The following is a 13169-nucleotide window of genomic DNA, read 5'->3' as shown; positions in this document are numbered from 1 at the left end:
GGCAGCCTGTTCTGTACATTTGCAATGCGGCGCTCTGACCAAATTCCCCACGGAGCAATTGCTATAGGAAAACTGTTGTTTTACTGCCCTGTCAATCCTCTAGGAGGTGCCTATAAAGGCAGCAGCTCCTGGATTTCACTGGCAATCAGCCTCTTTCCCCAGGATGGCCGCCTGGGACCAGGGAGCTTGTTCTGCTGTCAGGATGAGATGCTCTGCCAGGGGCAGAGGGATGGGGTTTGTCTCCAGCCACCCCTACAGGAGTGTGGAGTTCTCCCTTTGGAAAACAGGGCTGGATGTGAGCTGGGACAAGCAGCACAGCTTTTTCTGTCTGTTCTTCCCTGAGTGCTGCTCTCTTGGATAAACCTACTTGTCTGTGTGTGTGGGTTTGGCTCAGAGCAGGGCCAGTGCTCTGATTCCAGCACTGGCTGGGTTTGCTCTTCCCCCAAACACCTCCCTGCACCTTCCCCATTGCCAGGGGAGGTCAGAGGGTGAGCACATCCTGTCCCTGAGGGGTTCTGAGCAGGGCCTGGCTTCTCCTGGGATGTGCCCCCACAGCACCCAGCAGGGCCTGGACACAGCATGGACACAGCACCCAGCAGGGAGTGAGTGGGGACAGTTCAGCCCCCAGCCATGGGGACCCTCCTCAGCAATGCCACCCTGGGCAGGAGGAGCTCTGGCAGGCAGGGCACAATGCCAGCATCACAGAGGGCACTGAGGGAAGCTTTTGATTTTCCTGGCCTGCCCAGAGCCACAGAGAGATGATTTCTGCTCCTAGGAGAAGGATATCATCCCTGTGTGTGTTTAACAAAGCCTGCATGTGGCACTGGGTTGAGGTGATGGGGCTGGGTTGGACTCCATGATCTTGAAGGTCTCTTCCAACCCAGAAATTCTGTGAATTCTGTGTATAGGAAGTGTGAGAGCAGGCAGGCAGTGTCAGAGGAAGCTGGAGCTGCTGGCACTGCTGATGAGCCTCTGCAGACCCTCCCTGAGGCCAGCAGGAACTGGGGCTGGCACAGAGAATCCCTGAACAACCAAAATTCAGTCCCTGAGCAGCCTGCAGGCAGGCAGGGACAGGCACTGGGACCTGAGCTGCAGGAACTGGGAACTGCAGAGCTGTTCATCCATTCCCATCAGACCCAGCAGCTCCTTCCCATCCAGGCAGCATCCCTCTGTATGGAATGACACTCTGCATTGTTATCCAGCCTTGGTAAGGTTTAAATGTTTCTATGGCCAAACTCCACTGCTTCCTTTTGGTTGTCCTTTCCTGCTGGTGACAGGCTGTGCTTTGGCAGGGACAGAGCTCCTGGGAATGGCCACAGCAGGGTGTGGGAGGAGGGTGCAGCATCTGGAGCTCAGTGATGCTCACTGCAGCTGGAACAGAGGGTCCAGGCACTGATGGAGGCCAAGGGAGTCACTCCACCCCACCCTCCTCAACCACCCTATTTAGCATCTCCCCAAAACCCCCCAAGAGCAACTTCTGAGACACCTCACATTTACACAGCACGAAAATCCCCTCCAAAGACACAGCACAAACACTGCCACAGCATTTTGCAGCTGAGAACAATCCCAGGTCAGGATTTCAGGAACAGCCCTGCCTCTTGTGACTGCAGGGTGTGATGTTTTATAAGTAAAAAACAGAACAGGAAGATTTGGGAGGTACAAGATGTTTTCCAGCTCGTCAGGAGTGATGGAGAGGCTCCCACTGGCCTCAGACAGGGAGGGACCAGACCTGCTCATCTCTCCACACAGATGGCAGTACTCCCTGTTCCACAGCTGCTGCACAGCTGGCAGCAGGAGCCTCAACCCCTGCCACAGCCCTGGCTGGCACCACCTCTGCCAGGGCTGCAGCAGAACCTGGGAGATAAAAAGAGCTCAGGAGTGGCTTTGATTTCCTCACCCTTGGAGCTGCTGCTGGCTCCAGGATCAGCAATCTGCCTGCAGGAGGGGCAGAGCTGGCACTGAGGGGATTTGCTCTGCTCTGGACAAAGGGAGGTTCAATTTTTGCTGCTCCCCAGCATTTCCCCAAGCACATGCAAAGATTCCTCCCTTTGTCTCAATCAGACCAGCTGTTTTGTAACTTCCAGGTGACAAAGCACTGATGTTCCCCCATAAACCACCAGCCCCACACCATCCAACAGCTCACCCCAACTTTGCAGGGCTCGGATGCCTGCAGAAATGTGATCAGGCACAGGGGGATGGCAGCACAGGAGCTGGAGCACAGCACTGTGAGGACACTGCTCTGGCAGCAGGGACACTGGAGCCTCCTGTACACCCCAGACACAGCAGCCCTTCCTGTGCCCCTGATTGTCCCAGGGTCTCCACTGCTCAGACTGACCCCAAGATGTGTTAGAGAATCTCTTTTCCCAGCCTGGTGCTCAAAGAAGGAGTCAGAACTCTTCAGTTCTCAGTCTCAAGGTTGTTTATTGCTCCTTGTCTATAAAATTCTTTTTCCTGTCCTGTGAGGGTGTTCAGAGGGGTCTCATGTTGAGGGAAAAGATGAGGACCTGACTCCATTTTTCAGAAGGCTGATTTATTATTTTATGATATATATTACATTAAAACTATACTAAAAGAATAGAAGAAAAGGTTTCATCTCAGAAGGCTGGCTAAGCTAAGAATAAAAAGGTATGAATAACAAAGGTTTGTGGCTCCAACAGAGAGTCTGATCCAGCTGACTGTGATTGGCCATTAATTAGAAACAACCACATGAGACCAATCCCAGATGCACCTGTTGCATTCTACAGCAGCAGATAATCATTGTTTGCATTTTCTTCCTGAGGCCTCTCAGCTTCTCAGGAGGAAAAATCCTAAAGAAACGATTTTCCATAAAAGATGTCTGTGACAACACCTCCCACTAGACCAGGTTGCTCCAAACCAACCCCATTCAGCCTGGCCTTGGACATTTCCAGGGATGGGGGAAACATGCAGGGGAAAAAAACCCGAATATTCAGGAAAGAAAAATGGGCAGGTGCTGAAGAGGGGAAGGAAGGAGCTTTGTTCCCTTCCCACCCACAGCTGAAGCTGGCCAGGTGCTCCTCACCTGCAGAGCCCAGTGGAAGGAGAATGTTTGAGATGCTCCAGCTGATGCTTGGCCTGTGCTCCCATGTGCATCCCCAGTTCCCACGGCCTCCAAGTGGTGACAGTGAAAATAACCAGAGCAGATGAACTCCCAAGTATTCAGATTACCAAACTGCACCTCCATAAATCTGTCAGATCCCCTGCTGTAGGAAAGGGTCTGGGGTGTTAAACAAATAGGCAATAAATTTCAGAGGATTTGGTAAAATTGGGATTGTTGTTACTTTTCCATTCCAAGAAGACTAATCTGGGTTCTAATTATCCCAGCTACATCCAGGCTTTTCAATAGCTCATGCACTGATAAATGAAGCGTTCACTCTCACAAATGCCTCTCCTTCCCCTGATGGATGCAATGTGTTCCAGATGGATGGAGAAACCTTTTTGTCCCCCTCTTTTACACTTGCTAAGCTATTTCCAGGCATCCAGAGCAGCACAGGTGTAAATCAGCAGAGCTCTCCCCATTTACTCCACTCCTTGGAGCAGCTGAGCATCCAGCCCCTCATTTCTAACCTTAAAAGCACAAATTACACAGAGGTGATGGTCCCATAAATGAGTGAGGTAAGAAAAAACCCCACCACACAAACACAAAAGGCATTAATTGCACAAATCACTCTGGGCCTGCCAGCCCCTGCAAAAAGCCACTTTAATTAGGCTGATTGAAATGCAGACAAGGTTTTTTTTTTCCCCCTCTTTTTCCACTGAGGTCTTTGTACCCAATGTGTATGAACAGGAGCCGGCCTCCACATCCTCAGCCAAAACCTGTCCTCTCCCTGCTCTCCCAGGAGCCAGGACAGAGGAGAGGCAGCCCCTGTGCCTGATCCCTGCTGCTGATGGAGGGAGAGCAGCCCCTGTGCCTGATCCCTGCTGCTGATGGAGGGAGGCAGGGATGCTTTGGTGATGACAAAGGTCAGTGCTGCCCCGCAGAGGAGCGGGTTCTCCCTCTGCCCTGCCACTCTGTGATTCCCAGGCTTTCCTCAGGGCACTGGGATTTTCTGAGTGCCTGCCCAGGGCCAGCTGGGAGTCCATCTGCAGCAGGGCTGAGCCCACACGCTGCCCCTGAGGCGGTCACGAGTGGCATTTCCAACATATGTTTGCACAAAATGCTCGCATCCCTGCAGAGCGAGCACGTGAGCGCCCAGCCCTGTGGGCAGTGCCAGCTCTGAGCTCTGCCTCCTGGCCCTGTGTGCACAGGGAGGGATTGCAGAGCTCTGCTCCACAAATAAATGCATTAATGTTTGTGTTTAAGCACCAGAAAGACAACAGAAAAATAGAGAATGGAGAGGGGAAGGTGCTGTGCTGTGAGTCCCCCACAAGTGTGCAATGGGGAAATGAGGATTCAGCACAGGGAAGGGGATGTAAGTGTTTCATCGAGCACTGCTCCTCAGAGTAAATGCACAATATGGCTCAATTCATGCTGTAATGGTCTTTTAATATGCAGTATTTTTATCTGCATGTGATCTGACAGCTTGTGCTACGTGCAGCAGCGCTGGCCAGCGCCGTGTGTCTGCCAGCGCCTCTGGCCACTGTCTCACAAGCCCAGAACCCTCTCCCTCCTCATCTCCAACTCTCCCTTAAAACAACAGCACAGACATCTAGGGATGTGTTTTCAAAGAACTCCAAAAGCTTATGCACATAAGAATACAGCTTTGTACAAAACTACTGCATCACAAAACTCAGGGGCTGTCGAGAACAGAGTGATCGGTCATGCCAAAAACTGCAGGAAGGGACTTTTCAAAGCAGAAGTCCATTTGCTTGGGTAAAAAGGCAACTCCCCACCTTTCCACATAGTTTAAGGATGACAGGGAAGTCGAGTGTTTGCTAGAACATCTCAAGCAGCAAGGAAAAACTAAAAGAGCTCCGGCTGCAAGAACGAGAGCTGGCTCGTGCAGCGTGTGCTCACTCTCACGTCTGTCAGCTCCACTAATGCTCACTGGAATGAAAGGTCTGTGCTGGAGCTGCAGCAGGGCTGCCATTCACTCCTGAAGTGCCAGATTTATCCCAGCTGCTCAGGTTTAGCCCTTGCCACTCACCCAGCTGCTTCTCTTGGGCTGTGCCTCATCGGGAGTGCCAGGGATCAAAAGCTCAGAGGTTTCACTGCCTGCCTGCAAGCAGAGATCTGTCCCTGGGTCAGGCTTCAAGATTTCATGCAGAAAAAAGGTAAAACCATGGGAAAAAATGGTCAATCCCCTGTCTGGCAGCTTGACCTCCTCGTATTTGATGCTGGCATGGAAATTCCTGACCCTGCCTGGGTATCATTGCCTGCCCCAGGCTCACCTCTGCCACCATAGCCACGTCATTTCCCAGTGTCACACAGCCAGTGTCACTGCTGTAATGAGCTCAGAGTGCTAAAACCCCAAGAAGGAAGGGCTGCTGGGCCTGAACCCCATTCTCAGTCTCTACCCAATACATTGGTTTCCTATCAGATGTCTGTGTTGACATGGTAAAACTCTTTCCCTCTTCATTATCAGAGTGGGGTGAAAATGCCCAGCAGCACACATGGAATCAGCTCCTGACACAGTGTTTACACAACAACAGCAGCTTTTCCAGCTTCACTGGGGACCCAGAGACCAAACAGTGCCCATGGTTGTGCTCCAGGCATCCCTGCTACAACAGCATCATAAATACATAATGAGAATTTAAAAGACAGAAGGAAAACAGATAAAGGAGAGTCCTCATATCACACTCAGCTTTCATCCTCTGCAAAGAGCTACAGATTTCAGCACTGAGGGAAAGGTGTCCTCGTTAGAGGGGGAGCACAGGAGCTGCCAGGCAGCATCCACAGGGAAAAGACCCCAAGTTCCAGAGGAAAGCTGCCACATTTCATACACACTGTCACTGTTACACAAGAAAAAGCAGCTCAGCACAGAAACATGAGGAACTGTGTTCAAGCACAGAACAACAACAGCAAGGTCACCCATGCCATGTGAGCACTGATTTGGACCAAATCCCTGAAGGTTAGCCTGGGAAAAGCTGATTCAAATATCAGAGCACCAAAAGCAAGGCAGTCAGTCAGCACCTGGCCATCTCAGGTGCTTCCATGGCCACCTCCAGCAGTGTCCATGCACTTGCAAATCCAAATCATGCACAGCTGTGGCCACTATCACCACACACCACTGGGTGGTTTCACAGCCAGACCCTTGAGAGCAGCACAGTAACTTTTAGCACACTTCAAAGCAAAGGAAAATGTCATCTTCACAGGGCAGACTCAGCCTGAATGGACTTTATCATCCATCCTCGAGTTGTACACAGACAACACTCCCAAAAACTCCTTTCCAACCTGCAGCTCCAACCCTGTTCCTCCCCCTTCAGGTCCTTCCCTCTCGCCCCTGATTCATGGCCACAGCAAATGTGCTGTTTGATTATCTGCTGACACATGCATTTAGCACTTCTCCACGGAAAGCAACGAGTTTGGAAGCTTTTCCAACTTCCCCTCTGGATGATGTCACCCTGGCTGGGTGCCAGGCTGGGTTTCAAGTGAAAATCCTTCACTTTGGGGTCAAACATCCTCTTATTTTTAGGCCTGGACTCTGTTGTGCAGCCAACAGCTGAGCTGGACAGTTCTTGTTATTCCATGAGTCTGCTGGCTGTGTGCTGCCCACAGAGCCCTCTGGGAATTCCCAGTGAGAAATGTGTCCCTGCACTGGGAATGGGGATGGGAGCTCTCACCCACCCACCTGGCTCTGACAGCTCCATCAGCCCACCCTGCCTCCCAAATTCCTGTGAGTGCCACTGCCCCATGTCCCCAGGTGCCACATCCACACAGCTTTTAAATCCCTCCAGGGATGGGGACTCCACCATTGCTCTCTGAAAATTTCTTTTTGTCAAGAATTTTTCCCCAAAATCCAATCTAATCCTCCCCAGGCACAGCTTGAGGTCATTTCCAATTGTCCTGGGAGAAGGGACTGACACTCAGCTGGCTGCACCCTCCTCCCAAGCAGTTACAGACCAAGAAGGTCCCCCCTGAGCTCCCTTTTCTGCAGGCTGAGCCCCTCCAGCTGCTCCTCATCAGACTCATTGCACTCATTTCCCTAATTGCAACCCCTGATCAGCAGTGCCTGTGCTGTGGCCATTTAAGCAAGTGAAGTAAGGAAAAGCTTTTGGGATGAGCAGCCAGGCTCCTGCTCTGCCCCTCCCAGCACACACCCTGTTTGTAGGGAGGCTTTTGGCTCCAAGGCCCAGAGGATGCAGCCCCAAGCAGCAGCAGCAGCCCCGTGTGCTGAACCAGCTCCTCTCAGCAGGGCTGAGGTGGAACCAACCCCGCCGTGGCAGCCACAGCAAACCACAGACAAGTGACAATGGGATGGTTTGGGGGCAAAGTGTGACTGTGAGTCACGTCCCAGGCCAGCTGCAGGCTGTGTGCACCCAGCCAGAGCAGGGCCAGGGCTGCCCTGCACCCCAAACCCTTCTGTGAGCCACCCTGCAGCACAGCAGCACCCTCACACACCCCAGGCTGCAGCACACCCACAGCTGGCACTGCTGCTGCTTTGTGTTTAACTCTGTGAGCCCCATCACCCTCCCAAAGGGGTGAAAGCCAGCCCAGCAGAGGCTGCAGGAGGGCAGCAGGTCCTGTGCCTTGGGGCTGGCAGCCCCTGTTCCCCCAACAAAACCTGCATCCCCTCTGCAGCTGCTGGAATCACAGAATTGATTGGTTTGGGTTGGAAGGGACCTTAAATCCCATCCAGTTCCACCTTCTGGGACACCTTCCACTATCCCAGCTTGCTCCAAGCCCTGTCCAACCTGGTCCTGGACACTTCCAGGGATGGCAGGCAGCCACTCTGGGTTTTTGGCTGAACCCACTCATAGAGAAAAAAATAAATGTCACTGGCTAAGCCTGCAGGGACTCTCCAGCATCCATGGGCACACAGAGCAGCATTTAAACAGGAATGCCCAGGTGTTCTGTGCTTGCAGGGTGCCAGCACAAGGCACTGCTCTGGCACTGCTGCTCCTGAGCATGTTTACAGCACAAGCCAGATTAAACTTCAGATATTGAACCATTTGCTTCAAGGGAGTTCCATCAGCATCTGACTTGGCCTGTCTCTCTCTTATTTGCTTCTCTCTGCCTTTGAGAACAATGCTCTGCCTTGGTTTTATCAATCAGAGCAGTCTGAGAGGACTCCCTGCAGCACTAAAGAGCCTGGAGGACATTGAGCTACAGGAAAAAGACAAGCAGAGAGAAGGAACCTGTGCTTTAAAAAAAGGGAAATCTCTAATGAAACCCTAATTGTGCAGCTGTGCCCTTTCTACAGCACATCTCAGCACTCTCATCTGCATTTTCAAGGAAATAAACTGGCTTTCCATTGGTATGGAATTCATCAATGCTGCCAAAGGCTGGACAAGCTGATGCAGCTCAATGCTCTGCAAGGAACAAGTGTTGAGAAAGGCTCCTTCACTGGAGAATGCTTCACTGCAGCCTTCTGCTGAGAAAAGGGATAAAAATAGGGATAAAAACCAGTGAGAACGATCTCCTGGGCTGTGCTGCTCAGGTCACAGGTGCTGTGCAGATGGACACAGCCTGTGGGAAGCCCTGGAAAAGCCCTGAACTGCCCCCAGCACCAGCTCTGCTCAGGACCTGCAGCAGGAGGGAAAGGAAAACACTGTGGACAAGCAGCTGCCAAGGGCTCTGGTGCTGCTCAGGCAGGGCAGGAGGGTGGCTGCCAGCCCAGGCTGCCAGAGCACGTCCTGCCAAGACAGCCAGGCACCAGAGCAGAAGGGAATGAAAGAAGAAAGGCCATTAGCCTTGGGTGCTGTCAGAGAGGGCCTGGAAGTGCTTTGGTCCCATATCCCAAACCAGCTGAGCCACGTGTGCCCCCAGTCCTGCTGCCTCTGGCTTCAGGTGGCAGAAACTGGCACCAGCTCCTCCCCTTGCAGCCTTCATCAGCTCCAGGAGAGGAGAAACAGAACCCTGAGTGCCTCTGCTGCTGCATGAGCTGGGAGGATGTGAGGCAAGAGGGGAAGCAGAATTGCAGCTGATGTGGTCAGTGCCAGCCTGCTCTGCAAAGTGCACACTGCTTCCCTTCCCTTCAGGTGACAGAGCTGACTGCAGGGTCTGTCATGGGACAGCTCCTGAGGAATATTGCTTTTCCTCACTCACCTGACTCATTCCTCATTCCTCCTTTATTTCTCCTGCTCTCATTGCAGATTGATCTCTTTTCTGATATTCAGCTGTGTCCTGAGCACACACTGCTCCCTCAAGGTTTGTTATGCTGCCAGTAAATAAATTACCTGCTAATAAACCCCCCTCAAACTCCCACTTCTCTTTTAGGCTGAAGATAATTAAATTCATGCATGAGTTAGTGATTTCTGTGACTGGACACTGGAATATACTGGGAAGGTGGAAGGCTGTGCACACTAAGGCACTGCAGGATTTACTCTGAGCTTCCTCTGCAAAGCTGATTCAAATATTATGGTAACCAAACTGTGGTCAAGAAATTGATAAAAACATGTGAAGATCCTCTTACAGACAGAGCAAACCATAATTTGATTACGCAATAAAGGGTGATAAGGCTGTGCCTTGGCCCTGCCTGCAATCAGCCATCACAACCAACTCACTGACTCCAGCTTTAATAAGCATTGCTTAAGACATTAACCAACATGAATACAACTTTTATAATAAGTTATACTATATATATATTGTATAACTTATTATAGAACTTTTGTATATTATATATTATTATTGTATATTATATATGATTATATGTATTATATATTTATACTTACTGTATAACTTATTATAAAATTTATTTATATATATATATATATATATATATATATATATATATATATATACATACACACACACATAGGTAACACAACTTTTCACAGTGCAAATGTGGGTTGGAACTGTTTCCATTTAATAGATGAAACTGGTTTAATGATCAGGATGTGAGGCCCAAGGAATGCCTCTGGTTGTGTTCCTGCACAAAGGGGAGTGTCTGCCTGCTTGTTCTCATTGCCCACTGCTGGTACCCAGGAGATGGGAAAGAATTCATAAAATTGTTCATCTTGGCTGGTTGGTAACACAGGGAGCAGGAAAGGGAGGGTGGAGGGATGCTCCTTCTCTGCAGAGCAGCAAGAGGTGACTATTTCTGCACAGAAATTGTCATGAGTGTCACTGAATTACACAGTGACAGCAGTGAATTTATCATGTGTGTAATATTTTTTAAGAATACTTTTATAACTTCATTTAACGACAGAACCTGTTTTTCCCAATCCTTAGCCTAAAAGACTTCTCTGCCCCAACTGTTGTATTGGTCCTGGCTGCTGCCAAACACCAGCAATGGAAAATTCATTATTTACAAATTTACAAATCAAAATCTTTAAATAACATCGAGTAGAAGGGGGGAAGCAATTCTTTCCCCCTGCCAAGATCCATCTGATGCACCTGGAAGCTGCTTCCAGAGGCACAGGGAGACACTTGGAAAAGCCTCAAAGTCATTTTTTCTCTGCTCTAACTTGCAGGCTACAAAAAGGAATGAGGATATTACACAGCATTGCAGAATCAATAGTTATTGTGGGAATCATTGGTTTGATGTCAAGGCCAATTAGCTGCAAGTGGAATTAGCACATGCCCTGAGCTGGAAGACAAGAACATGTTGTTTCCCTAGATGGGAAAGATGTGGCCAGGTGTGCACAGAAATTCTGGAACTGGCACCACATTTCCCAATGCTGACACATCCCACAGCCCTCAGGAGCCTGCAGCAATGGCCTGGTCTGTCCTGGGCATGGGACAAACAGACAGGAGAAACCTGCAGCCCAGACTGACCCTTTGCAAATACAATTTACACCAGGAAAGGCCAGCACAGCTATTCACCCTGTGTCAGGTCACCCAACACACCAATCTTATCCCCTCACCTTCCCAACTTTTGCCCTGATCTGTGCCAGCAGAAGTTTTATCCTGTTTCATTATTTATAGCTTTTCTCGGACTGATCTATGCCTGCTTTGGCTACTGAGGCAATGATGCCATCCAGAGGTGCTCGGGTGCAGCACAGAACTCTGTCATCAAAGGCTAAAGGCAAAGACACCACCTTTGTATATCTTATATATCGGATTTTAAGCTAACCTCACCACCAAATAATTATATTTTATTTATTTTTAATTTATCCCGCCCATCACTTGTTATTTTCTGTCTCTCCTCACCGTGTGCCTTTTTTTCTAAGTGCACTAAATAAGTCAGTCTGAAAAACACAGATACACCTCTGACCTCTCCTGGCAAACAGGAGTTACTTCATTCATTCTGCTCCCAGTGCTGAGAGCAGGCCTGGCACAACACAGGGACCTGAGAGAGACACTCATCTGTGTCTGACTGCTCTGCAACAGTGCCTGGGCTGAGAAAGCATCAACCCCACACTGAAACGGGAAACACAATCTTTGTTCCCCACCCAGGACAGACAGCCAGCTACTCCTTTCAGCTGTGAATTCATGACTCAGACTTGACACAGGAAAATGCCTCTCTCACATAGGATTACACACATTTATGTGTGTTTGTGTGCACAGAGTTTGTGCCAGCTGCCTGAGCAGTGTGGATGCAACACCACCATTTCATGACACATTTCATGATGGTCAAAGCATGGAACAGGAGAGTTCTGGTCAGCAGCAAAGACCTAATTCACCTCTGTGTGCAAAGATACCTTCTTTGCTGGCACTGGATCTGTGTGGCAACAAAATGGGGATTTGCAAAGTGATCCCATTCATATCAGCATAAAATCAACCACCACATCCTTATTTTCTCCATTAGGAACCTCATGGGATTAGAGCCACAGAAAGTCCTGAGTTGGAAGGGAGCTGCATGGATCATCAAGTCCAGCTCCTGGGACTACAAAGATTACAAATAATCCAAAAAGCATAATTTTTTAATCTTTTGGATTTCCCAAGCTTTATTCAGACACATATCTGATTTTCAGATGTACTATCTTAAAATTTTAGAAAATGCAATACACTTGTACCTGACTTTTTTTCCTCAGAAACCATCACTTACTGGTCCATTAGAATTCAGGCACAGGGTATTATTTTATCACCTTACACAAACTAAAAAGGAAAATTTATGAACAGATTGACTTGGAAACAAGCAAAATAACTTTTCAGATAGTTTATGGCAAGCATAATTGTCATGTGCTGTATCCCTCCCCAAAGGAGCATCCTTCTTTTACAGTCTCAGGATTTGAGAGTGAAGAAAAACTGAAAACACAAATGACATCAGATGGCAAAGGGTGTGGCTGAACCATTCCAGAAGGAGGCATGGTTCTGGATAAGGGGAGATGGCCAAAATGAGATTTTGGTGTTATCAGAGTGTCAAGTGGAGGGACAGATCTCTGCACTGCATTTTGAGCTGCCCTCAAACCCAACCTGCTCAGCACTGGGTCATGTCCTGTTTAGTAATATAACCCCTGTCATAGGTTTCAGACAAGTGTACAACACTTTCATGCAGCAGCAGGAAAAAAACAAGCAAACCCCAGGAAATGCACCAGCTCTGTGTGCTCTGATGAAAATAAATACAGCAGGAATTTAGCAGAAAAGATTTCTTCAAAAGATCAAAGACAGTCTTGCTTTGATCCCCTCCTGCTACTTTCACACAGGTTTTCTCCAACAAGAAAATACCAGCATCCACCCAAGTCTGTGCTGCACAAGGAGGTATTTGGGCAGACAAGAAATGCAAACCCACATTGAGAACAAGGGGAAAGGATGGGGAAGAGGCAGGGACAAAGCCTTGAGGAGCAGGGTGAGCTGCACTGACCTGAACTTGCCCGTCCGCACCTGCAGCGCTCGCATCCCGCACTGCTGGGCTCCCCCGACATCATTCACAATGTCATCCCCGATCATGATGGCCTGTCAGGGCAGTGAAATACAGCAAAAGTTCATTTCTGCCATCTGTCACCCTCCCCTGACATAACAAACAGCTTGAGCTGAGGCCTAGTGCTGCCACTGGACAAATTAAACACGATAATATTGTCACCGTATTGATTAAAAGTCATCCTGCCCTGAGGGAAATTCATGCCACAGCTCCTCCAGCAGTGAACTGGCACAGCACACACCTGTGCAGTTTGTAATCAATCACACAAATCAAAGGGATTTGGGGCACAGTTGAAAGAAAATGGTG

At 49.3% G+C, this 13169-nt stretch overlaps 1 protein-coding gene across 1 annotated transcript in view; it reads right to left on the bottom strand.

Moving 5' to 3' along the window:
* LHPP (phospholysine phosphohistidine inorganic pyrophosphate phosphatase) overlaps positions 1 to 13169 on the bottom strand; it is a 72467-nt gene that overhangs the window by 35886 nt on the left and 23412 nt on the right. Inside the window, exon 6 of the mRNA XM_074545371.1 lies at positions 12807 to 12898. Within this exon, the coding sequence (XP_074401472.1) occupies positions 12807 to 12898 (92 nt within the window). The remainder of the gene's footprint in view (positions 1 to 12806; positions 12899 to 13169) is intronic.

The sequence above is a fragment of the Zonotrichia albicollis genome, chromosome 7 (genome assembly GCF_047830755.1).
Source record: "Zonotrichia albicollis isolate bZonAlb1 chromosome 7, bZonAlb1.hap1, whole genome shotgun sequence".
NCBI classification, from domain to species: domain Eukaryota; kingdom Metazoa; phylum Chordata; class Aves; order Passeriformes; family Passerellidae; genus Zonotrichia; species Zonotrichia albicollis.
This window is presented reverse-complemented; position numbering and strand designations above follow the sequence as displayed.